The sequence below is a fragment of the Bos indicus x Bos taurus genome, chromosome 16 (assembly GCF_003369695.1).
Source record: "Bos indicus x Bos taurus breed Angus x Brahman F1 hybrid chromosome 16, Bos_hybrid_MaternalHap_v2.0, whole genome shotgun sequence".
In the NCBI taxonomy this organism is placed as follows: Eukaryota; Metazoa; Chordata; class Mammalia; order Artiodactyla; family Bovidae; genus Bos; species Bos indicus x Bos taurus.
The window spans coordinates 76392105-76419547 of record NC_040091.1 but is presented as its reverse complement, the minus strand read 5'-3'; the positions used below and the strand labels follow the sequence as shown (position 1 = coordinate 76419547).

Genomic DNA, 27443 nt, shown 5'->3' with positions numbered 1-27443 from the left:
TGTAATTGTCTGTTAAATTGTGTATGAGACTGTTGTATTAAAATACACAAGGTTTTGTAGTAGAGCTTTCCTTGAACAAATTAAACAATGGAAATAGTCCAACTGTTTATCAATGAAGCAATAATAAAATGCACTGTGATATGTTTCTGAAAAAGAATACATGTATCAGTATGTATTTTTCTATATATACTGTCAGATATCAAAAAAGCAAGAGAGTTCCAGAAAAACATCTACTTCTGCTTCATTGACTATGCCAAAGCCTTTGACTGTGTGGATCACAACAAACTGTGGAAAATTCTGAAAGAGATAGGAATACTAGACCACCTGACCTGCCTTCTGAGAAATCTGTATGCAGGTCAGGAAGCAACAGTTAGAGCTGGACATGGAACAACAGACTGGTTCCAAATCAGGAAAGGAGTACGTCAAGGCTGTATATTGTCACCCTGCTTATTTAACTTATATGCAGAGTACATCATGCGAAATGCTGGGCTGGATGAAGCACAAGCTGAAATCAAGATTGCTGGGAGAAATGTCAATAACTTCAGATATGCAGATGACACCACCCTTATGGCAGAAAGTGAAGAACAACTGAAGAGTCTCTTGATGAAAGTGAAAGAGGAGAGTGAAAAAGTTGCCTTAAAGCTCATTCAAAAAACTAAGATCATGGCATCCGGTCCCATCACTTCATGGGAAATAGATGGGGAAACAGTGGAAACAGTGAGAGACTTTATTTTTTGGAGGGCTCCAAAATCACTGCAGATGGTGACTACAGCCATGAAATTAAAAGATGCTTGCTCCTTGGAAGAAAAGTTATGACCAACCTAGACAGCATATTAAAAAGCAGAGACATTACTTTGCTAACAAAGGTTGTCTAGTCAAAGCTATGATTTTTCCAGTAGTCATGTATGGATGTGAGAGTTGGACTATAAAGAAAGCTAAGCGCTGAAGAATTGATGCTTTTGAACCGTGGTGTTGGAGAAGACTCTTGAGAGTCCCTTGGACTGCAAAGAGATCCAACTAGCCCATCCTAAAAGAAATCAGTCCTAAATGTTCATTGGAAGGACTGATGTTGAAGCGGAAACTCCAATACTTTGGCCATCTGATGCAAAGAATGACTCATTGGAAAAGATCCTGGTCCTGGGAAAGATTGAAGGGAGAAGGAAAAGGGGAAGACAGAGGATGAGTTGGTTGGATGGCATCACCGACTCGATGGACATAAGTTTGAGCAAGCTTCAGGAGTTGGTGATGGATAGGGAAGCCTGGCGCGCTGCAGTCCATGGGGTCGCAGAGAGTCAGACACGACTGAGCAACGGAACTGAACTGTAAAGACAGACTGTAAAGTTGGAAAGGCTTTATGCACGTAAAAGTCAGTGCTTAATCTGGGAGATAAGAACATAGAGAGGAAAGTTAAGGATATTCACCACTTGAGAAAACTAATGAGAGACATTATATATTAAAAAAAATAATAAGTAAACTCTAGGCTTACTAAGCGGAGAAGGCAGTGGCACCCCACTCCAGTACTCTTGCCTGGAAAATCCCATGGATGGAGGAGCCTGGTAGGCTGTAGTCCATGGGGTCGCTAAGTCAGACACAACTGAGCAACTGCACTTTTACGCATTGGAGAAGGAAATGGCAACCCACTCGTGTTCTTGCCTGGAGAATCCCAGGGACAGGGGAGCCTGGTGGGCTGCCGTCTATGGGATCACACGGAGTCGGACACGACTGAAGTGACTTAGCAGCAGCAGCAGGCTTACTAAGTCAAATGAAAAGAAAAGTCACAACTCGGTGTTCAACTGAAATGCAGCAATCCACAGTCAGAGTGGTTTTATTTGCTGAAGGACCTGGGGAGATTCCACAGGTCAGATTCTCCCAAGTGAATAAATTACTCCTTCCCAATACAACTAGGCATTTGATCAGGTCTGAAATATCATCCTGCAAAAGACTCCCAGGACTATAATCAGGATGTGAAGACATTCCACTCATGTGAAACTGCAGAGTCAAACTTTCCGTTCTGCACACTGCGCAAGCTTTCTGTTATAGTCACTGTGCTGAGAGTACCATCAGCTCTACAGATTTGATAATCCGACTTTCAGCCTTGAGAAGCGCTCCAAGGACCTGGAAAACCAGAACCAGAGTGTCGTCTATCTTGAGAGGCGAACTGGTGGCCGCTCTGGTGAAGGACAAGACCAGGACAGGCTGACAGAAGAGCCCGTGGGGGGGCCTCAGGGACGACGCTGCTAACCCTCTGAAGAGCCGCTTCCGTCTTCCACCAAAGCACGCTGAGTGGCTCTGCAAGCGTCTCACTAGGAATCAGTTGATGCTTTCTAACAAGGTTTTTTTTTAAGTTTTTTTTTCTTTTAAAAAAGTTTCCCATATCATCTTCTACACGATGCACATGCACATCTTCTACACGATGCATGGATGCACAGGATGGAAGCTTTAAGGGTACAGCTGTCAATTCTATAAATGGTTAACTTACTACTCATTAACAAACAGAATTCTGTTCTCAATCTGTCTTACTAGATCCACTGAGTCAGTTGCTTAAAACTTTCCTTGGTAATGTCAACTTATGACAAATTTGTTTAAACACGGAGCTGAGTTCATCACCACAAAAAATGTAAGTTCACACTGACAAATTTTTCCTTCTTCACCTGGCCAGAGAAACCTGAGTCTGCTGACAACAGAGGTTAACAGGGCTTCTGTAAGGTGCTCTGGTCTAGAGTTGCTTTTCTGCAGTGGTCGCAGGACAGGAGTATTCTCCCAAGGTAAATGCTATAGGCGCAGGCACGCCTTGGCCCCAGGCCAGGAACGGCAGCCTTTAAGTGTGAAAGAAGAAAAGCAGACTAAACAAGAAAGCAAACTCTAACATCAAACCCCTCAGTCATCAAGCACTCAGTCTAGGGTGAGACTCTACAACTGAAATGGTCTCTTTTATCTGCTTCAGCAGGCATTTGCCCAATAGGGACTTGCCCACTTTCCTTCCCTGTAAGTAATTAAGTAACTCTTACTCCTAAAGGGTCAAGCAAAGAATTCTGCCCTCCGTTCCCGGTTGATCTGGTTCATGCCTGTGGACCCGTTATCTCTGGACTCCTGTTGGTCCAGTTTCTTATCTTCAGCGTGGGTCTCTGTCTGAGTCCTGGGGGCCTGCGACACCCCACGTCCACACAGGGCCCTCCCTGTGGTCCCTGTCCTCTGGGAGGGATCATTTACAGCTGCTTTTATATGTCTCATCTTGATAGACTGCTGTTTTTCTAAGATTTTTCTTTTGTGTATTTGCATTTCTTTCTTTGTTAATTAAATTGCAAAGACACATTTTTGTTGGTGGTTAGCTCTCTGTGGTAGTGGTGGGAAGTCCCTAAAACAGAAAGCTGACGAGCAGTGAGTCATCCTACCATGGGACAGTCAGCTTGATAGTGTTCTGTGATAATGAGAACACTACCTTCCTTTTATGTAGACTTTTTATATTTAGAAATTGTAAAACTCTCTCCATCTTACAGATGAAGAAACTGGGCCTAAAAGAAGTTTACTGATAGGACAGTGTTTAAGTGGCCGATGCTAAATTCACACTGGGAAGCAGGGTCGCTGCTAGCAAATCCACAAACACCTTGATCAGAACATCTGCGGAGGCTTGGAATGGAATGCAAACTGCGTATGCATCAGCATTTTCCAGGTAGAGACGGTCAAAGGTTTTCATCTGATTTTTTCAAAGGAGTTTTGTGATACAAAAATTCTTAAGGGCCTCTCAAGGAAAACACATGGATTTTTGCATCAGACAAACCTAATTTCAGAGTTCTTCTATTTACTAGTAATGATACTTCTCTTCTCTAGGTGTCAAAATTACCTCCCGAAACCACTGTAAAGAGTAAACAGATAATGCATGCAAAGCACCTAACACTGTTTCTAAAACCCCCTTACGAGAATGCCACGTGGCAGACTACCGGTTGTGCTCAAGTATCTGCTGAGAGACTGGATATACAGACAGACAACGGGCAGAGCACATGTAAAAACAGACCTTCGAACCACAATCCGCAGCAACCTGGTCAGGAAGCCAACCCTTCCACTCTAGCAAGCAGCCCGAGAAGCCAGCCTGCTCCGTTCGACTTGCAGGAGGTCACCCTGCTCTCTCTCGTGACAATCCAGGAAGCTAAACAATAACTCCTGTTAACAATTAGCCCCAGACGGCCAGGACTCAGTAACTGACAGCTTCCCCACTTTCTGTCCCTGCCTCCAACTTGGGACCAACCAGAGGAAGCCAAATACACACGTGAGCCAGTCACCAAAGATGCCCGACTGCAGTGGGCTCAGTGGCGGCTTCAGCATGCCACGGCCACCCATCGGGGCACACCCGAGCTCCACTGCTTGTCCACTGTGAGGAATTCTCCCCCTCCCCTTGCCCAGGAACCTTGCCACATGCTGGTGAGGGAGGGGGTCCTCTGCTGGGGCAGGCTCAGAGCTCACAGCACTGGCTTTCTCATTCCGCTGGTCTTGGCTCATTTCTGCACTGTTTGGCTCCGCTTGCAGAGTAAGAGGAGGTTAGCTCGCACAGGGACGGCCAAATGAAGAGCACGCAGGCCAGCCTCCCCACACCTGCACGTGTTCCTAAGACGCCACTCCGACCACGGCGTGAAGCGGAAGACACGGGGTGGCAGCGGGCATCCAGTGACGTGCCCACAAACACAGCCACCGAGTGCCTGTCTCCCCTCACGTCTCAGGCCTGAGAACCTGAAGTCACAGCTGCCACGTCAGTCCCAGGATTTTATACAACGGAGAAATACACGTAACAACACATAACACAGCAATGGCCCTCTGACATCGTGTTCCTATGGGGGGCACTCTTCGGAGTTCTGCTGTGAGTGTATATGTGCATACATACATACATATAAATATATGTGTGTGTGTGTGTGTATAAATTAACTGATCATTTAAAATGACCCCATGAAGTCGGTTCTAGCGTCAGTCTGTTTTGGGGGAAAGGTGGCACATAGAAGACGTTAAGTTAGGCCAAGGCCAAGGATAACCAGTTCTTAGGCTACTGTCATTAGGCAGTTTCTGTAACTTGTCAGTGAAATTCAACCCAGGGGCTCAAACAGTAAAGAATCCACCTGCAATGCAGGAAACCCAGGTTCGACCCCTGGGTCGGGAAAATACCCTGGAGAAGGAAATGGCAACCCACTCCAGTATCTTTGCCAGGAGAATTCCATGGACAGAGGAGCCTGGTGGGCTGTAGCCCACAGGGTCGCAAGAGTCAGGCACGACTGAGCGACCAACACTTAAACTTCCAGAAAAGAAAGTTAAATGACTTCTAAGGCGTCAAATCAGGGTGTGACACCCAAGACTGCGCGCGAGGCCCGTTCTCCTCTCGGCGCGTCCCTCCCACGAGCAGGGGCGGCCCGGCCAGGCTGCTCCACAGGCCCTGCCAGCCCCTCGGCCCGACGCCCAGACATGTGGGACGGAGGGTGACCAGCGTGGAGAAGCTGAGCTGCAGAGCTGTACCTTCAGCTGATACACAACACACCCTCGGTCTATTTCCAAGTTGGGTCTGGAGTGTTCATGCATCCAAGGGGACCACTTCCCCAGGTACCTAGCTTCATAATCACAACCACCACCATGGCCTACCGTTGATTACATGGCTACCAAATGTCAAGCATCGTGGTGAGGTCTTTAAAGCATCCGATGTGCCTGTACGTGCAACATACAACTCTCAAAAAAAAGTAAATCTTTAGTTTTTTTTTTAAAAAACAAACAAACAAAAAACCTTACCTTTATCATTCTGGATAGATCACCAGCATCGGCTAATTCCAAAACTATGTTCAGTTCATTATCTTCAATGAATGATGCATAATATTTAATTACATTTGGATGGTTGAGTTGCTGAGGAAAAAAAGGCATCAAAAAGTCTTCTTACTGTAAATTCCCGAGTCACTTACAGTTTTGTAACAAGAATAAAATTAGTGACTGCATTTCATTTTTAAGTTACAGAAATCGTAACATGACTGTATTCTTCTTTCATCTAGTAAATTTTGAAATAAGTTTTATAATCATTTAAACTATACAACAATTATTTTTTAGTAATATTCTTAGAAATCATAGAGTACATTATACACCTAAAATTTTTAAAAGTACCGCTGTGCCCAACAAATATATAAACTGTGCATATAAATGAATGACCAAATTAAATAGCCGATTGTTAAAAACTATATCCTTCTAAATGGTAACTATCACTTAAAGGCACTCAATGGTAAGTGCACTTTCCCTTTTTACTATTTTGAAGGCTGATCCTAGTATAACTTCAGCCAGTGATAAAACTCTGACATCTACTATATCTAAATATTGCCTTTATATCAAATACTACGAATACTCTGAACCTATCTGTGGGGCTGATTATTAAATTATCTTTAAAAAAATCACCTTGTAGAAATATACGCATTAGTCTACACATATTTACAATCTTTTCTAACAATCTTTTCATTCAATCTTTAACCAAGGTAACGTAAGACAAATCATTTCTCAAAGAAAATTATTCATGAATTATCCCTGAGTATACACAGGTTTTTCTTCTCTTCTTCCTACTTATAGAAGATAGGTTTCCTCCCACATTCTCTGTGATGATACATTATTTCTTCTCGTCCCAGGAAATAACTACAATAAGTCGACAGTGGGAAGCATGGCTTATTTTGAGCTTACTTTTTATCTTTTTTAATAAATCTGATTCATTTTGGGCACAAACAAAAATGGACAGCATAAATATCATCCAAGCTTTATCCAAAAGTTAAAAACACATCATAAGCCACAGCATTCCTCAACAGAAACTTCACTGTAACAAATGCAGTGCGAAGGCACTCAAACCTCAGACCTGTTCTCTGAGTGGGCGAGAAGCTGACATACTCTTTACACCACCCTTTCTAAATCTGGAAAAAAGATATGGAAATACTATTTTTATAATGTGAACCCCTTGGATCAGCTCACATTCTCAATATATCACACCAAATATGCATTTGCATTATCTAACATTTAGAATATGTCTAATTGGGATGATCAAGAAAAAAATTTCTTCCACGTTTTATGTTTATGTCTATTTCTAGTTTGAAATGGGGGAGGGAGTTAATCCTACCAAACATTCCAATTAATTAGTGTACAATGAATCCAAAAGGCAATATACTGATTTCCAATTTATACATTATCTGAATTCAGTGTGGCATAGCTACATCTCAAGAACTGTTTTCCTTGTAAGTGTGAAATCTTAATAAATCACTTTTATCAACCCACTCAGTTATGTTCAAAACAGTCAACAGTTCATTTGTTATTTACCTTAAGGAGATCTATTTCTTTGATACAATCAGCACGTGCTTTGGCATCCATTAAATCAAATATCTAAAAATAAAATTCAGTATTACTCAATAAAACAGTAATCCATGGTTCAAACTACCATGTAAGTCCATTGTAATGCTCTACACATAATTACACACACATTTAGAAGTGCACTTTCCAATTAGCATTTAGGAGCTATGGAGATCGACAGGTAATTTATCTCACGTTACTACTAGAGAGTATACGTTTTTCCCTCCAGAGGCAGTCAGTATTAAAAATGGGAAAAGAGAACAGCTATATATTTCATAAATAATACAAAGTGCTTTAAAATATACAATCAAAGAAATCTTTCAATGTTCCAAGCATGTGGAAAATTAACTGCAAAAACAAGCATCGTATGTTAACACATCTACGTGGAATCTGAAAAAACTGGTATAGACGATCTTATACCAGAAATAGAGACAGAGATGTAGAGAACAAACGCACGGACACCAAGCCGGAAAGAGGGAGGGTGGGATGAACTGGAACTGACACGTACACACCACCACGTGTACAACAGACAACGAGGACCCACTGCACACGGGAGCTCTACCCAGTGCTCCGCAGGGGCCTAGACGGGAAGGGAATCCACGGGGAGCGACATGCATGAGGCCGAGCCTCTGTGCTGTACAGCAGAGACTAACACAACATTATAAAACAACCACACTGCAATAAAAAAGCTTTACATGGTTACATATTTTTAAAAATACTTATAATTAAACTAATTTAGAACTACAAATTAAACTATCTTTAACTGAATTCTCAGTACCAAAAGTGATTTCCAAACAGTGAGGAATGAAGTACTGCTGGCACATTTAAGGCAAAACTAAACTCCGAGCCATAGATACATTTCACTGGAAATTCAAAAGAATTTTATCTTCCTTTTTCTCTTAGGCAGCATTTCAAGACAAAAATAAAACCTGTATCTTTAGCTTAAATCATTTCCAGACATAGATTCAAACCTGATTCCATGAGCAGGAAAAGACAACAGATATGGGGAAAAACAAAATCTGGATTTTCATAAACTATTTACAGGGTTGTCTCTAGAAAGCATCTTCACGGCTCTATCCAAATTTCTGCGGGTTTTTTAATTTACATTTGAGAAGGGCAAAGCAGTGTTTAGGGTAAGTGACTGGCTGATAAGCTCTTGGTAATCTCTGGATCATTTTAAAAGTTTTCTTTTGTCATCTTTAAGTTTAGCCAGAATCATTCACAACTGATGAAACAGAAATGGTAACACCTATATCTTCAGGAAGAAAAAGGCCTTCAAGTGACTTAACACAAATGTCCTTGAAAGGGCATCTAGCAAAAGAAAAAACACTTAGAATGTAGTAAAGAAAGTACTTAAAAATAACACTAAGGGAGTCTGACAAAGTGTCCTATCTTACTCTAAGTTATCTTGCATAAATGGAATCCTAGTCAGGAGTCCGAGCCCACTGGAGCCTGGATGAATGGCTCGCGGCGAGTCCTGTTCTGGGGTCCCCCACCCGCCAGCCGCCCTCGCCCGCATGGTCCCCCTCCCGCCCGGGTTCGTCCTCGCAGCCCCGGCCGGCAGTAGGGTCCAGGCCCCTCTCCTCCGCCCGTCCCGGCCTGGCTGACCGAGGGGGCGGCCTCTCCTCTGCCGCGGGGAGAACCTCGGCCGTCGGCCGCCAACTGCGGGCCCGCGCTCGCCGAGGGCAGGGAGACCGACCCCTTGTCTGAAGGGCGGAAGACAGCGCGGGAGGAGGAAACCCTCGGGGAAGGGCTGCGGCCGCTTGGACAGAAAGGAGAATCCGCGCTCCACACACAGGCCCCAGGGCTGCGGGGCTGGCGGGCCGGCGGGCGCAGGGGCTCCCCAGGGCCCTCGGCCCCTCTCTGCAGGCGCCTGCACGTCCCAAGGGCACATCAGAGACAGGCCTCAATGCTTCCTCGTGGGCTTCCAAGGTCCCGGCAAAGGACGGCAAGGAACTGGATACCTGACTGCGTCATTTATTAAAAAAAAGAAACCCCTGTTTCCACGGGGACGCCTTCTAACTTGCTCAGCCTACCTACAGTGATCTGCCTCCTGGGGCACCAGAAGCCCCACGTCCTTAAAACCAGAAAGCCTGGGAGAGGTACCACCGGAAATCCATGCTTTGTTCTGACTTCCCGAGAGCTTGACGCTCAGCCAAGTTTAGTCAGGGCTTCATGTCAGGGAAAGGCAACAACTGAGCCAAACCCTGAGGGTGAGACCTGCCCCGAAAGGCACGGGGGAGGAGGCGCCATGGAAGGAAGGAGAAGGGGACCCCAGGCAGAGCGGGACCCGAGCCTGTGCAGGGAGACTCGGTGGGTGCTGGAGCAGCAGTGGCCACGGGGACATCGTGAGGACAGCAAGGCGTGAGACTGCAGGGAGGAGGGAACCGGGCGACAGAGGAGAAAGGGCCCCCCTGGAGCACAGGCGGGGGAAGGGGAGTGAGGGCGGCCAAGATGGAAAGCACGTAGCAGGGTGGGCACTTTCCTGGGCACTTTCCGCTGCGCCTGAGCACAGGGCCGGCCAACGCACTTCCACCGCCAGCACTGTAGTCAGGCAGGCCTGCTGGTTTGGGTTCTGCTTATCCTGTGGCTAAAACACATCCAAGTAGGACGTGCAGGAGAGTGCATCTCCAGAGAGAGGCGAGCAGTGCCCCTCGGGGCTGTGGGCGTGGAACAGGGACTCCCGGTGAAAGCAGAAATGAAGAAACACTGGCGAAGAGAAACCCTGCCCAGGGCTGAGCAAGACGGGGCGATTCTGAAACGGAAGCATCCACGTTGCTCTCATAGCTGACCAAGGTCCAAGTAACATAACCAGACAACTGAGGTCAGACCTGAAGTAAGAGGTCTAGGGGATGTGGGCCAGTGTGCCGTGGTCAGGATGAAGTGAGACAAGGTCCGGTGGGAAGACAGCATGAGGGAGACAGGAGAGGGGATGTGGCCGGCGGAGACAGAAGCCCCGGAGCGCAGTGAGGGCCCGGACGCCACTGAGAGCAGACCCACCAGGTGCCGCTGGCTGGCCTGGGGAGAAACCAGGATTCCTGGTCTCGGCAGAGACAACGCGGTGCTGGGAGCAGCACAGGAAAATAAGAGCAAGGCGCCGAGAACACACTGTAAAAAGAAAAAAGAAAAAAGGCCCTGCAGACTGGAAGACTAGGGACAAAGATGGAGCCAAATATTTAACTGGGATGAATTCCATAATCACAGTGAACTCTGAAAAAGAGACTGCATATATGGCCATAAAGGGTTAGACATATATTAAAATCACTGCATCCATTACAAAAGAAACTACTATCCATAAATTTTTAAATGCATAAAAATCCTAATTGCAATCAGGACTGCATGCAAAATACGCAGAATGTAGAATCGAAAATTAACACAGGTAAAAAAGCATTAATGTGCTTTAAAGGGGGATAGTTTTTTAAAAGCTTGAATTATGGAAAATTTGACTTGCAACTGATTTTCTTGATGAATGCTTTAAAATAGCTATTAAATATAAGCAAATATGGGGCATCCCTGGTGGTTCAGATGGTAAAGAATCTGCCTGCAATGCAGGAGACCCAGGTTGATGCCTGGGTTGGGAAGATCCCCTGGAGAAGGGCATGGAAAGTCACTCCAGTATTCTTGCCTAGAGAATCCCATGGACAAGAGGAACCTGGTGGGCTATAGTCCACAGGGTTGCAAAGAGGCAGACAAGAATTAACGACCAAACGATGGAAGAGCTGAGTATAACTAGACATTGCATGGACCAGATCAAAACAGCTGGCTGCTAGTCTTCCGATACAACTGCAGTTCTGAGACCCAAGCCAAGTGCCCTGGGAAGACTTTTTCAACCTCCCTCTCACTCTGGGCTCCTCAAGGCTGCTCCCGTGTGGTTCCTCTCTCACTGTTTCAGACGTGTCTTGGCTGCACTTGCACTGGGATCCCTGAGTCCTGTTATTTTGTTCATCTTGGTTCTCAAAGCCTTCGGCACTAACCACTGAACACCATACGCCCGCTCCCACTGGAGGAGCAGCAGGAAGGGAGGCTGGGATAGGGCAGCAAGGCCTGCCCGTGCCCCCCAGTTAAGGAGCACCATAACGGTGGAGAACAAACCATGACGGGATGGGGTGAATTCTCCAAAAGACCGATAGTCCTGTCACCACTGCAGGCTCCCGATCCCTGTATGATCTCGAGAAGGAAAGGGCACTCAGCACACACTCCCTCCCTTGCACACGCAGGTACCAGGCAGACATCCAGGAAAGTCACCGGGGCTTCCAGCAAGCCGGTCACGGCAAACTGAAACCTGACACGCGGACAAAGCACAGAAGCGCCCAGAGAACCACGTGGAGGAGTCTGGACACTGCTCCTGCAGGGTCTCATGAAATATCTGTGAGCAGAGCAACGAATTATAGATGCAACTTTCAACAGAGGGCCTCCTCCAGGAAGGGTCCTGGGCTAGCTGGAAACAGTGGCGCAGCCCTTCAGACCAGTAAGAAGCCTTAAAATAACAAACTGCAGAAGGAAATCCAGTGTCTGCTTCCTGGTGAAGTTTCTGAAGAGAGGCTAGGATTCTTCAGACAGGAAAGGAGTCTGGTCAATGGTATTTTAAAACATTTTCATACTAAGCTGCAGAGGTGGCTTATTAAAAAGGAAGAACCCTGGTCTCTCTTTTTCAGCACAAGTGCAATATATCACAAAAATCAACATGTCTGAAATGCAAATATCTTCTTGTAAAGGTTTAAGATAACTGTTCCCTAATTACATAAGCTAAGAATATCTTCGCAGCATCATTCCTCTCTTATGTGTAGAGGGAGTTGTGCTTAAACTAGAAGAGGTCCCAACTGCAACACAACAAAGCAGAGAGGAAGGCTCACTACTTCCATCTCAGGCACATACAAAAGGCAGAGTCCCACATGTGTGCGCCAGGAGACACACAGCATCTGACATGAACACGACAGAAATACTGCAACAGCACACAACTGCACACACCCGAAACTAGCAGCACGCAAGAACGGATACCACACACACGACAGGCAATACCACACACATACATGCATGTCCACACACCGAATACTGTACGTATAAAGATTAAAGCGTAGCCACACACCAACACGTGACAATATTTATGTAAATTCAAAAATGCAGAAGCAAACAGATTCATTCAGAATTTATACTGATATGGAGAAAAGTCTAGAGAAAAGAAAAGGAATGATACACACAAAACTCAGGACGTGGTGACCTGCGAGGCAAGGGAGTGACGGCTGTATCTGAGCCACGTGGTGGGTATGAGGGCACCTGTTCCAGTCTTGACCTCTGACACGTGTGTCCTGTAAACGCTTTCATAAACATTTACTGTACAAGGGAAAACTGTTCCCCTCTGCTGGTGAAGGCTGCTGCAAGGACACTGATCCTTCATGAAATTAAATAGTAAGAGGAGGAGCACACCGAGGTTTCACAGGACTCGACAGAGAAAACGACACCAGGTAGCAGGATAAAACAGGAAGTCTACAGGCGAGTGTCGACAAAAGCGACCTTCTCTCTAAAAAGAGAAGTTGTACTGCAGGACGTCGAACACTCTGAGGCAGAAAGGCGAGAGCGTTCCAGAGGGGAGGCAGTGGGCCCGTCGGGGCAGGGCCGGCCAGGGGAGCTGGGCAGACCCGGGCGCCTGAGGAGCCCGCACAGGCAGGACAGAAGGGCCGGGCCAGGGGAGCTGGGCAGACCTGGGCACCTGAGGAGCCCGCACACAGGCAGGGCAGGAGCACAGGGCCGGGCCAGGGGAGCTGGGCAGACCCGGGCGCCTGAGGAGCCCGCACACAGGCAGGGCAGGACGGCAGGGCCGGGCCAGGCCAGGGGAGCTGGGCAGACCCGGGCACCTGAGGAGCCCGCACAGGCAGGGCAGAAGGGCAGGGCCGGGCCAGGGGAGCTGGGCAGACCCAGATGCCTGAGGAGCCCCGCACAGCCAGGGCAGGAGGCCAGGGCCGATGCCAACGCAGCGTGGGCATGGTAAGCAGGACAGCGATCCCCTGCGTTCACCTGTCTCACTTTTTCTTCTCCGGTAAATAAAGTTCACCTTGGTTTTCTGTCTTTTACTGCCAGGCTGGTTCTCCCTGAGCACGGAGACCTGCCCCGGAGCATGCCCGCCAAGTCCTGGCTTCAGGAAGTGCATTCCGCGAGCCGGGTTTCCGTGCTCGAGGCCTGTAGCTGAGGCTACGACGTGTAGCCACATGCCCAGCTAGGAGCCATGGTGACAACTCCAATCTGCCTCTTAAAACCGAGAGCTGTGAAAGCTTTTCTAAGATCATTCTAGTCATGACTGAATCCGGGTGAACAGAGCCAGCTCGATTTTAAAAGTAGCATTACAACTAAAAAGTGATTTCCACCATACACAGCACTTAATGCAAGTGTTTACAGGACAATTTTTATTCTTTCCCATCATTCTCAACTCGAGACTGTCATGACCTAATCGTTCAGGACATACTTTTCTCTATTTACTATTCACAGAATATAATTTTACATGGATTTATAGAATTAAAGTCATCTTACCTGCACTTTTTTTAAAGCTACTGGTACTCCATCCAAGAGACAGGCTGCCCTATAAACTTCGCTAAATTGCCCGCGACCAATTTTCTTCTCTATTCGAAAGTTGGCTAATGTATTATAGCCCATATCCGGTCGTAAGGCCTTCTGTAATTAAAAAAGTCAGGAAAGTTTTCAATCACACAGTATGCACACAATTGTCAATTGTCTTCACTTAAGTAGGTGATTTCTATGGTAAACCTGCAGACAGTCATTTGTTTGACAGGTATTTATCAAACTATTCATATTATATAAACACACACACACACACACACACAGTCACCCTGCCAACTAGCACATGAAAACCTTCTAAACTTCCTGATGATATTTAACTTCTGCAAAGAACAGTTCCAGGGGCAGCAAGTGCACCACCTTATCATTACATTTTTTTTAAGACCTAAGTTTTTAAAAGCAGAATATTAAGAGGAAAGTAGAGAGGTTCCTGGTACACACCCCCGCCCCGACCCGGGCACTGCTTTTCTTGTTATCAACACCCCGTCAGAGCCGGACCCTGGTCACCACTGAGGAACCTACACTGACAAGTCACTACCACCCAAAGCCTACGGTTAACACTGGGGTTCACCCTTACTGCTGGACATTCTCCGTTCAGTTCAGTCGCTCAGTTGTGTCTGACTCTTCGCGACCCATGGACTGCAGCACACCAGGCTTCCCTGTCCATCACCAACTCCCAGAGCCTACTCAAACCCACGTCCACTGAGTCGGTGATAGCATCCAACCATCTCATCTGTCCTCCCCTTCTCCTCCCCCTTCAGTCTTTCCCAGAACATTCTATGGGCGTGGACAAAGGGATAACGACCTATATCCATAATCAGAGTGCCTGTGCGCACGCTCAGTCGCTTAGTCATGTCCGTGCGCACGCTCAGTCGCTTAGTCGTGTCCAGCTCTTTGAGGCCCCGTGGACTAGAGTCTGCCAGGCTCCTCTGCCCATAGGCTTGGAGTGGGGTGTCATTCCCTTCTCCCGGGGGTTTTCTCAACCCCGGGACTGAACCCGCATCTCCTGCATTGGCAGGTGGATTCTTCTACCCCTGAGCCACCTGGGAAGCTCCCCAGAATTTTAGCATCATAGTATATTTTCCCTGCCCAAAAAACCGTCTGTTCTCTGCCTGTTCACCCCTCGCTCCCCACCAACACCTAGCAGCCACCGATCTTTTCACTGGACCCATAGTTCTGCTTTTTCCAGAATATTACATAGTTAGAGTCATACAGCGTGTAGCCTTTCAGATCGGCCTCTGTCACGTGGAGAAGGAATGGCAACCCACTCCAGTATTCTTGCCTGGAAAAATCCCATGGATGAAGGAGCCTGGTAGGCTACAGTCCATAGGGTCGCAAAGAGTCAGACAAAACTGAGCAACTTCACGGTCTTTCTTTCTTTCTGTCACTTAAAACATAAATACCTTTTAAACAATATATTTTTTGCTGTTCATGGGAAAAGACATTTCTTTTTGAAACTCACACTTTTTAGTACTCATCAGATGGCAGGCACTGGACTAGCCCCCAGGGAAGCAGATGTATCCTAAGAAGTGTTTCTGCTCGGAAAGAGCCCATGTGGACACAAAAAGGGGCCTCAATTGTGCTGAGCGGATCACGGGGCTGGGAGGAGGCATCACTGTGGGCCCCTCTGGGGGTGGATGTGTTCTATCCACTGTTGTAATTCTTCTGTTCCTTGCTTACGGACTCAATCATCCATCACCCGGCCACAGGACAGACATGAGCTGCACACCCACGGGGTCGATCGCTGTCCAGCGCGGAGGCCACTACACACGCCCCGGGAAGGCTGCCTCTGCAGTGCCTCAAGCCACTCCCGCTCTACATGCAGCATCTCAGTCTACTGAAACATAACGAAGCGGCTCAGCCATCATATGCGCTTTTCCATCCTCCCTTTTTTTGGCCAAACACTCGTGGGCCTCTTCCAGATCCCAGGATTCCTGATAAGTAGACCCTTCTTGGCCTGGTACCACTCTGCTCATATCCAAATGGACCTTCTCTACTCTGGGCCGACTCAAAGTAAACATGACATTCTTGTGGGGCCTGATTAAGGCCGAACATTAAACACCTATTGGTGCAAACAAAGGGCGCACGGGTTCCTAAACGTGCCAAGGCAGCTTGAACTCAAATCAACGGTCCTCAAATAAACCGTAGTTAGGGCTGATGACCCCATGACGTATGCAAAGGGCTGTTTTGACATATATATGGGCATTACATTAACCCCTAATACATACAACCTTGTTCATGTCACTGTATCTATCACGCTAGCAAAAAAAAACTGTAAAATTCTGCTGGACTTTCACTGCCATTCAAATGCAACGTTTATCAAAAAAGAGGGGAAAAGTAACAATAACTTGTTACTGTGCATAGCTTCTCTTTCTTCTGAAAAGTCCAAAATAAGAAAAATACCACTCTTCCTTTAAGACATGCAAAACAATCAGAATACAAATTTCACAAATTCGTTATGTGAATATAAACCATAAATAACTGCCAGAATAGAATAATAACACGACTACAATAAAAAAGGTCCCATTTTGGCACCTATAATGTAACTGGTCCTATAAATTAGTACTTTTATGCTATTTAATTCAATTCTCGTGATGATCCTATCAGGTAGATGTTATCACACCAGGATCTATAGCTAGCTGATGCCCAAGCCCCAGTTCCCAACACAGGGTTAGCCATCCTCTGGGGTTACTAAACAGCCACCTACAGTGTAATAAATATTATGGTACCCTATGCGATAATCCACAGCATTTTCAATTTTAGGCCTTTTGATGAATAAAACAGAAATGGGACTAGAAACACACATACCAAAAATGAAAATAAAAAGTAGGAATGAAATCATAAAATAAAGGGAGACTACGTGCCACGCTGTTCAAGTATAAGATTTCTTTTTGTGGTCACTGAGATGAATTTACAACTGTCACTGTAAAGTGAGGTGAAAGTTACTCAGTCCTCTCCGACTCTTTGTGACCCCATGGACTATAGAGTCCATGGAATTCTCCAGGCCAAAATACTGGAGTGAGTGGCCTTTCCCTTCTCCAGGGGATCATCCCAACCCAGTGATCAAACCCAGGTCTCCCTCATTGCAGGCAGATTCTTTACCAGCTAAGCCACCGGGGAAGCCCAAGAACACTGGAGCAGGTAGCCTATCCCTTCTCCAGGGGATCTTCCTGACCCAGGAATTGAACCTGCGTTTTCTGCATTGCAGGCGGATTCTTTACCAACTGATCCATCTAGGAACTGTCACCTACTTAACAAAGGAAACTTACGAAGTCTCACTTTTTAGATATAGTCAGTGGATGTTAGCAACTTCTAGCTTTCGTAACTTCATTTCACTTAATGAGAGACTTTCAATTGTCCAAGTTTTTCTACCAAATGTTTTTGTTTTTGTTTAATTTACACACTAGGACAGACTGCAACATGGAAGAGGTGGGTTTCCTTCCTCTCTTCCAAACACCTAGAGCGCTCCTTCTCCAGATGAAAAGGTGTCGGTCTCCAGGGTGACACTCGGCTTCCTCATTGGGAACGCTACCACGCAACCCCTGCACGCACTTCAGGCCTGCCAGGGACCCCCGTCCCCTGTCCGCGCGGTAACTGACAAACGTGCGCGGGGGCTGCTGAGGCGCTGTGACGACCGCATGCTGAGCGCGGAGGACGGCTAATGTGTTTTGGCATGCAGGCGCTTAATCACACATTTACATATGCAATGACCTACATTTGCATGTCAGATCACACACTGTCTGGGTTTATTAAGGCCGTGCGCCTCCCTGCGCGTGGCCACCGGAGTGGCGAGTGAGGGCCAGAGGGCGGCGTTTTTTTGGCAGCGGAGGGATGAGCTGCCACCCAGGATTAGGCTGATGCGGCCTGGGCATTAGACACTTCATTAGACGTAATCTGTTTAGCAGTGGGCAGTGTATGTAAGCTTCACAGCCCATTTGCGGCACCCTTTCCCCCGTGGCCTTTCTTCAAAGGGCAGCGCAGCTGACTGACAGCCTGTCTTATCTACTCCCGTGTCCTGTTGCCAGGCCTAGACGCGAGGAGCAGACGTGAGACGGAGCGGGGCTGCACATCCCGGCACCCCCACCCCGAGGCTCGGGCACACTGTGGCGATCTGCAGAAAGATCAGCCTGGGTGCAAGGTGGTCTCCTTTAAGACCTGGCCAGGCAGGTGACACACACCTGGCCGGTGATTCTCGGACGCTGTGGCCGGTGCCCTGCTGCACGTGGATGAGTTATGTCCCAGGTAAACAGCACTGTATGAGGTGCTTAAAATAAAAGAGATGACATCATCAGGCCAGTGCCCATGCAAGTAAAGAACTATTTTTAGGGAAGAGCTGTATTTTCTTTTTTTTTTTTTGATGTGGTCCAATTCCCCATATTTTTTAACTTAGCACCTGAGTTATGCTGGAGAATAAAATAACTCAGCAAAATACTGAGATGCAAATTGGATACAAAATAAAGCCAGTGAGATCACTGCGACCGCCTTGCCCTGCTCTCCATGCAGTGCACAAATGGGTCTCAGGCCCTGCAGCCCCTTCACCACCAGGCTATGTGTCTTGAGCCCCACGAAATGACTTCTGGAATAATGTGAGTCATTTAAAGGATTTTCAGCTTTTATGAAAGTTACACACCACTCTGTCTCTTCCATCACACACTGAACCCACCTACACCGGAGGTGGGGGGTCTCACAGACACCCCACACCTGCCCCGGCCTCCCCACCATCCTTCCCGTCTGCCTCCAAGTCCAGCAGCAGCTCACCCCTCACACACAGCGTCCAAGTGACCCGGCCTTCTGGGGACCTGCGCTCTGCACATGTGGCCCACCTCTGCTCACCGTGGAGACCCATCTGATGGCCCTTCTCAGGGGCCCCTGCCCTGGGCCCGCAGTCTTCAGCAGCAGTCAACTCTGCAGACAGCTGTGCAAGCTCAGGCACAGGGCTGGGTTCCGGATCTCACTGGCTTTTAATTATTTGTTTACATGTGTCTATTTCTCCCTCCAAGCACAGCTTCTCAAAGGCAGAAACCAAGCTTGTGCCCAGATGCCACGAAGGTGGCGTGACGTGAAACAGACAGGAAGTATCTACTTATAGGTGAACACAGCTGAAAGAAGTCCCTCTGCCCTTAACAGCTTCCACCGGGTGAGACGAGACTTGCCTTGCACCCCGCCAGTCAGGAGCCCTGAGTGCTAAGCCGCTGTCCCCGCTGGGGTGACATGCGAGGCCCTGAACGCTGCCGTCTGAGGCCTGACCCAGTGATGGTGCTTTAGTCACTAAGTCATGTAAGACCTGTTTGCGACCCCACACACTGTAGCCCACCAGGCTCCTCTGTCCATGGGGCTTTCCAGGCAAGAATACTGGAATGAGTTGCCATTCCCTTCTCCAGGGGATCTTCCTATCCAGGGGCTGGAAGCATGTGCGGTACATTTTTGTGGTGAGTTGTACTTAATCTCCTGAGATGTGTGAATCCACAAGTTAAAAGAATCCTAAAATCTCAGAAAAGCAAAATAAATACTCAAAATCACATATGACGACTAAAAAATCAAACCTGAGAGTGAAGGAGGCTTAATGTAACCCCTTAAATGTCCGGCATTCTCATTAAGGAAACTCCTGTTGATCTGAATGCGCTGTAATTACCAACCACCAGATCATGCTAACTAATTGGGATTAACTTCTACGTGTCAGTCCCCTCCTGCACATAAATACTTTTCATTTCAAAGTAAAACGCAGTCTGTTGTCCCCCGACTCATACTCTCACAGGTGCAAACTTGTTAAACAACAATTTCCCAGGACTAAATTAATTTCTCTAATTTCTTTTAAATTTGAAGGCAAGAACGTTTAATGAGCAGTAAGATAATTCAGGGTAACATGATGATAATAGTTCTCTCTGGGGAAATTAGAGGGGCCCCGCCATGGACTCAACAGACTCTCCAGGGAGAAAATCCTGTCCTGACAATTCCTGGAGGTACTGTTATCAGCGATCTAATGTACAAGCCAGGATTAACAATACTTAACACCATTAATAAGGTTTTCACTGTTACTGCAAACTCGTCTCTTGCTGGTGATTTTCATCTTACCAACTCTGTAATCTAACAAATACTATACTTTAAGTTAATAGTATTAAATTTCTCCAAAATCTGAAAGTAACGAAACTTAAAAATGCCCTTCAATTTTATTTGGCAATGAAGCTCATTCTATGGATGATCTTTAAAGAGACATTACTCAGCTCCCAACTACACAAACTGGAATGCCCTTTTGACAATATCTCACACAGAGCTCTTACACACTACTTTCTATATAAACCTCACCAGAAATTTAAAAAACATGTTAAAACAAAAACATCACATGTGCCAGCAATCTAATTAGTCATTCTTCTTCCCATTTGAAAAATCATCTCCCTAAAATTTCTTAAGCTATTTGAAAAGTACCCTATTCCTAAAGACACTAAAAGTCAGATTTAAGTCAGCTGGAATGATATACCATTAATCACTATAACTGGCTTTTTATCAAACAATGGAGAGAATTCACTACAGCATAAGAAAAATGAGTGATCAAATTCAACCAATTATTTAAACATTTATAAGATCTTGGTATTTGTATCATTTAACCATCATTAGTTATACTACCTAGCATGATAATTACTATATACAAATTATGTAAGCAAAAATACCGGTTACCTGTCCTGGCATTTCAGGACCAGGGTAATGACAGAGACCCTGCCACCAGCCCCGTGAGCTCCAGCAGCTGGAGCTGGTCAAATTCACACCGCGAGCAGAAGCCTTTCACTGCGACAGAGACAAGTGGAAGACGTTTTCTTCAATTTATTCATTTATTCCACAGTTATTAATAGACGACAGGCTTAAACAAACATGTAATCCAAAAACAGTAAAAAGGCAATAAGCAATATTAGTATCTGGGAGAAGGAAATGACAACCCACTCCAGTATTCTTGCCTGGAGAATCCCAGGGACAGAGGAGCCTGGTGGGCTGCCGTCTATGCCCCACAAAGGGTGAGACACGACCGAACCGACTTAGCAGCAGCAGCAGCAAGATTAATATCTAATATTTAGGTACTATGCAGAGAAATAAAATAGAGTGATATAATAGGAAATGAACGATGGTTATTTTGGATTGGGTGTTACTGGGATGACCCCGCGGAGGGGGTGACATTTTGGTTAAAAGATTAAAAGACCAGAAGGAAAAGAAAGTGCCGGAAAGCAGCCCTGGGGGAAAGGTCTTCAGGGAGGAAGGAGCTAGGTGTGTCTGAAGAACACTGGCTGGAGGGTGGAGAACACTTCGGGTAAGGGCCGGGGTCAGAGGTGAGCACGCTGAGAGCATGGGTGTGGGCTGTGGGTCTCCAACAGAGAGGCTCTGAACTCATGACCCTAACCCTGCGCGGAGAAAGGCAGGGAGAGGAGGAGAGCCAGAGATGGGGAGAGCGGGGAGAGCACGGAAGGCCTGGCCTGGCCGGACCTGACGGCGACAGCGAGGCGCGCGCAGTGTGCGGCCGGGACGCGACCCTCAGGTGGACCCCGAGGACTCGGACTGCGGGAACTGAACGAGGGCGAGGGGAGAGGGACGCCAAGGACGGCTCGTGGGCTCGGGGCTTGAGCACATCGACGGGAGAGGGAAGCCGCTGACGGGGGTGTGTTGGTAACAGAGGTGTGACAAAGGATGGAACACGACACAGAAACAGGCACGGCAGAGAGACCTGTGCACCGAGAGCGCTGCGTCGTCTCTGCTGCACGCGTCCTCACCACTGAGAGCCAGCATCTCGTCCCGGCCTCTGAGCGCCGTCCACGTGCCGGGCACAGCACCTGCAGGCTCCACAGCCGGGGCTCCATAAAAACTGCTGCTGCTGCTGCCAAGTCGCTTCAGTCGTGTCTGACTCTGTGCGACCCCAGAGATGGCAGCCCATGAGGCTCCCCTGTCCCTGGGATTCTCCAGGCAAGAACACTGGAGTGGGTTGCTATTTCCTTCCCCAATGCAGGAAAGTAAAAAGTGAAAGAGAAGTCGCTCAGTAGTGTCCGACTCTTAGCGACCCCATGGACTGCAGCCTACCAGGCTCCTCCGTTCATGGGATTTTCCAGGCAAGAGTACTGGAGTGGGGTGCCATTGCCTTCTCCAAACTAGTGCTCCCTTAACCTACAGGGCGGAAGAGCAAGGCACAGGTAGGTGTTCAGTACCTTCCCTCCAGCACGCAGCCAGCAAGTGGGGGAATCCAAGCACTTACACGGGGCAGTGCAAAGTCAGGGCTCAGGCCCTAAGCCACCCCACTAAACGTCCAGCTCTCCTGTGTCCTCCTGGTCCCTCAGACGGGATCCCCGTAAACGCTGGGGCCCGCGCGGCAGCCAAGCTCAGCCCTCTTTGCTCGCTGCGCTCATCACAGGCCCATGCAGCCCTGCGTCCTGCTCCCCCTCGGCCGGCGCTGGGAGCTGGGGTGGGCTTTCACTGACCCCGTGTGCCCCCCGACCCCCTACTGGGTGCCCCATCAGAACTCTCCTAGGAAGTCCTCCCCTTCCACCTCCCTCTTCTGCACTGAACGAGATCCGGTCAAGGGAGGAAAAGAAGGCATAATTAAATGCAGTGCATACAAGCATTCCTGGAAAAAGAAGTATTCAGCAAAACTTCAAAATCAGGTTGAACATCTGTTTCATGAACACTTCATGAAAGAGCTGTGTGAAGCATACCCACAGGTACGCGAGAAAGTCACAACATTCCATAATAACGGTATAAAGGGAGACAAAGTGTAAAGGAATCCTAATTGTAAAATGATACAACTGATTCCTAACAAACATACTAGATTCTACACATTCAACGTTGCCCTTCAAACAGGCACAATGGGAGCATGTGGACTTATTTCCAGAAAGGCTTCTGATACTGAAAATCCATTTGAAATCCCTCCTTGGATTGTAATCAGTTTGTGAATCATAAAAACCACTAGTCTCACCTAAGAAGAGATCATCTTTTGATCGAAAGAAGAATACCAAGACAATTTACTTTTTCCGCCAAGTACAAACTTGGCTCCAAAGGATTTCTAAATATTCCAAATATCAAATTCATCCTCAAAAATGGAATCATTTTCATCACTGAATTTATTAAAACTACATTTCAGGCTCTGAATGCAGTTCCAAATAGAACTGGCAAGCTATTTTGATTAATGTATACCTCATCTGGTCCCACCACTTCATGGGAAATAGATGGGGAAACAGTGGAAACAGTGTCAGACTTTATTTTTTTGGGCTCCAAAATCATTGCAGATGGTGATTGCAGCCATGAAATTAAAAGACGCTTACTCCTTGGAAGGAAAGTTATGACCAACCTAGATAGCATATTCAAGAGCAGAGATATTACTTTGCTAACAAAGGTCCATCTAGTCAAGGCTATGGTTTTTCCAGTGGCCATGTATGGATATAAGAGTTGGACTGTAAAGAAAGCTGAGCACCGAAGAATTGATGCTTTTGAACTGTGGTGTTGGATAAGACTCTTGAGAGTCCCTTGGACTGTAAGGAGATCGAACCAGTCCATTCTAAAGGAAATCAGTCCTGGGTGTTCATTGGAAGGACTGATGCTGAAGCTGAAACTCCAATACTTTGGCCACCTCATGCGAAGAGTTGACTCACTGGAAAAGACTCTGATGCTGGGAGGGATTGGGGGCAGGAAGAGAAGGGGACAAGGATGAGATGGCTAGATGGCATCACCGACTCGATGGACATAAGTTTGAGTGAACTCTGGGAGTTGGTGATGGACAGGGAGGCCTGGCATGCTGTGATTCATGGGGTCACAAAGAGTCAGACATGACTGAGCAACTGGACTGAACTGAACTGAACTGAAACCTCATCTTTGAACCAGTCAATACTGAAGGAAATCAATCCTGAACATTTATTAGAAGGACTGATGCTGAAGCTCCAATACTTTGGACACCTGATGCAAAGAGCTGATTCACTGGAAAAGACCCTGATGCTGGGGAAGACTGAGGGCAGGAGGAGAAGAGGGCAGCAAAGGATGAGATAGCTAGACAGCACCACTGATTCAATAGCCATGAATTTAAGTAAACTCTGGGAGATAGTGGAAGATAGAGGAGCCTGGTGTGCTGCAGTCCATGGAGTCACAAAGAGTCAGACACGACTTAGCAACCAAACAACAACAACACCATCTTTGAACACATCAGACTATTCAAACAGAAATGTCCAAGACAGCAGATGAGAGAACCCTTACTGTATTCCCATTCTTTTAAAAATCATCTAAATTTCTCAAGGATTTCCTTTCAAAGCTGAGAAACATCTAGCCCTAAATACGTTAAGTACGAACAACCAATCTAAATTCAAAACTCAATCAAGCTTTAAATATTCTGATGTCACTTCTCATTTCAGAGTTCTTTTTAGTCTACATTACCAAGCCTTTTCCTAAAGTAACTTTCAATAACTAAAATCCATACAATATTAAGATAATTAGGCAATCAAAATTAAGCTTTCATTTAGAGATTAATTCATTCATCCAACAAATACCTGGATACCCATGACCTAGTACTCATTCATATAAAGTACAGTCTACAGACGTGAACACTGCACTGTGGTATAGTATATTCTTATTTATTAGAAGCATATCAGCGTGAAACTACCCAGTAGTCATTATTTTTCTGAGAGTAATCTTTCTGCTGTCTTCCAAATTACATGCTTCCTCTAGGATAACACTTTTCTTATGACGTTTGCCATGTAGCTCACATACATTATGATGAGCCTTTATGCTGATTACAGTCCATTAGGGACTAAATCTCCTTGAGCAGCTCCTGAGACTGTGATCAAAGTAACTGAAATATGGAGTTGAAAGAGAGCTCAGTATAAGCAAGATATGACTGAATCTGCATCCAAAATAGGGAAAGACACAACATGCGGCTGGAGAAGAAAAAGGAGCCCTGTGACGTAAGACCCTCTGCATCGCACAAGAACATGCAGAACCCATCCTCACGCCCAGAAATCAACGTCTCTCAGAAGTGTGGCTCAGCGGTAAAGAACCCACCTGCAACACAGGAGAGGCGGGTTCAGTCTCTGGGTCGAGAAGATCTCCTGGAGAAGGAAATGGCAACCCACTCCAGTATTCTTGCCTGGGAAATCCCATGGACAGAGGAAGCCTGGCGGGCTACAGTCCAAGGGGCTGCAAAGAGTCAGACATGACTCAGTGACTAAGCAACAACAACAAATAATGATAAAATATACACTTTGGAAAGATGACTCTTGCTATAGTGTGAAGACTGAACTAGAAATAGGAAAATGAGAGGAAAAGAGACTGGTTCAGAAGGTTCCACAATAATCCAGGCAAAAGGTGGCAGAAATCTAACAGGAGGCACAGTCGGGATGCAGAGAACTAGCAGATTCCAGAGCTACTTAAGGAGTAAAGTCAGCAGCCTGTGTCAGGAATACAGCAAGGCCCCTACACATGAACTTCAAGTTGCAAACTTTCCAAGATGAGAACCTGCCTCTAGTTCCAGCGAGGAAGCAGAACCTGTGCCGTGGACGCCAGGCGTGAGCGGCATCGCAGCCTGCCCACGGTCGCCCGTCGATGATGGCCCTCCGGCTCTCCCGCCTCCCACCCCCTCCCTCCTCCATCAGTGACTTCTCCCTGCCTGTCCACTGGATGCCAGCTGCTGGGCCGGCTGCTGTGCTGCACTTCTATACTGTCAAGTTAAAATTGTTTCCCTTACTTTCTGTGTTTGGCTTTTATGCATTATTTGCCTGAAAAGCATTATAAACCCAGTAGAGTGCAGTACTATATGGGTGACTGTTAGTTGGGTACCCAGGCTAACTTTGTTGGACTTACGAACACACCCTTGGAACAGAACTCGTTTGTGTGTCGGGGACTTACTGTAGCTGAAACACATGTTCACGGTGTTCAGCGCAGGGTGGGTGCTCTTGGAAGAACTCCCTCAGCAGCAGGGCTTCTGCCCTGGACAAAAGCCAGAGGATGCTGAGAAGGAAGGTGGGGGCTGGGGGTCAAGCATCCAGCTAGTGTGAGGGCTCACGAGGAGGCGGGGAGACAACAGCGACAAGGAAGGTGAGCGCCCTTCCTTCAGGAGGCAGAGCCTCGAGGAAGCAGGTCTTACCCCCGTCACCCCAAAAACAAGGAGGATTAACGGGCTGGAAGAGGCTCTGTGGATGGAGAGGTGGCGCCCTGACCCCCAACTCTCATGTGCGCAGCTTATTATTAAAATCACCAGAGAACCAGCAGCCTCCACGGGAAAGGATGCCGGGAAACAACAGCCTTGGGGCAAAGAGGTCTGTTCCAGCTGGGAAGCTTAAAGGGATGGCCGCTTTAACCAACCTCACCGCTTACTGGCTACTCCCTGACAAGACGCTCGTACCTTCCCAGCAACCAGAACGAGGAAGGCCCCTCTTCCTGCCTGTACCCCTGGGATGCTTTCCCGCCTTCACAGGGAGCCAAAGGGTTACAAACAGTAACAGCTTCAAGTTTACAAACAGTAGGTATGACCTAAGTCCTGGTGATGATCATAATTAAAATAAATCCACCCTCTAGACACACCCAGGAATTCTTAAAATTGTGCTCTGATTATAACTGTTTCATATTTAACTTTATGATAAAAAGTGAAGGCAGCAGAGTGCTCTTTAATGATCAGAAATCAAAATAGTCATAAAATGTTAGCTGCAGACTTCCATCATTTAAAATTAGCCTCATACTAAAATGTAAATATCTTACCATTTCTGTGTCACCATCAATGATACAGTCTGCATTTTTTAAAATTAAGCTATAATAAATTCGTTGTTCCAAAAACGAGAGTCCAAAAGCAACGTGAACATAACAGCGTGCAAATCTAGTCAAAATATCCCGTCAGTACTTTTGAGACTTTAGTGGAAGGAGTCAAAGAAGGAAAACAGGAAGGAAATGGAAGGTGATAGAAAAAAAAAAAATTCCCTAAGTTCAATGAATGACAACAACAACAAAAATTAATAGAGAAACTCATACGGCACTAAAAATGAGACCACACAGGACGCATGGCAGGGTTAGAGTATTCACCTCAGAACAAGAAAAAGACAGACACACTGAGAACAGACACCACGTGTCATTACACAGAGAGTGGGGATCTGACACTGAGAAGCCTGACTTCCTCGGTTTCCTGTTTGTGTGCAGACACGTATCAGCATCACAGCAGCGGAAGGAGTCGCTCAGCTAACCGTATGCTGCCTCATCACCCCGTTGTTCGGGCCAATGGTGTGGAACAAAACAAAAGAAGGTTGTCAACCTGGAGTGGAAGCTGTCCTTTGCCAGCTTTTTAAAATCCTGCTCCTGAGAGCGGTAACATTTTTCAAAGACTTAATCAGCAGTAACGCTTGTGAACTCTTGTCAGGTAATCTCCCACCATCAGTCTGGATGCAGAGACAGGGGTCCTCCCGCCGCCCCCCGCCTGCATGGGCGACACCGGCCTATTTCCCAGGACAGTGGGGTACCTCTGCCCACTGCGGGGCAGAGGCCGCACGAAGGCAACCGTGTCAAAGAGACACAGAGCCACGGACGCAGCTTTAGACTCGTGC

At 46.9% G+C, this 27443-nt stretch overlaps 1 protein-coding gene across 2 annotated transcripts in view; it reads right to left on the bottom strand.

Moving 5' to 3' along the window:
* The window catches only part of NEK7 (NIMA related kinase 7), a 138296-nt gene that overhangs the window by 52399 nt on the left and 58454 nt on the right, over positions 1-27443 (bottom strand). Inside the window, exons 3-5 of one of the 2 annotated variants that reach the window (XM_027565789.1) lie at positions 13861-14001; positions 7309-7371; positions 5761-5871 (exon numbers count right to left, since the gene is read on the bottom strand). In XM_027565789.1, the coding sequence (XP_027421590.1) occupies positions 5761-5871; positions 7309-7371; positions 13861-14001 (315 nt within the window). The remainder of the gene's footprint in view (positions 1-5760; positions 5872-7308; positions 7372-13860; positions 14002-27443) is intronic. The other variant, XM_027565790.1, reaches the window with a different exon arrangement.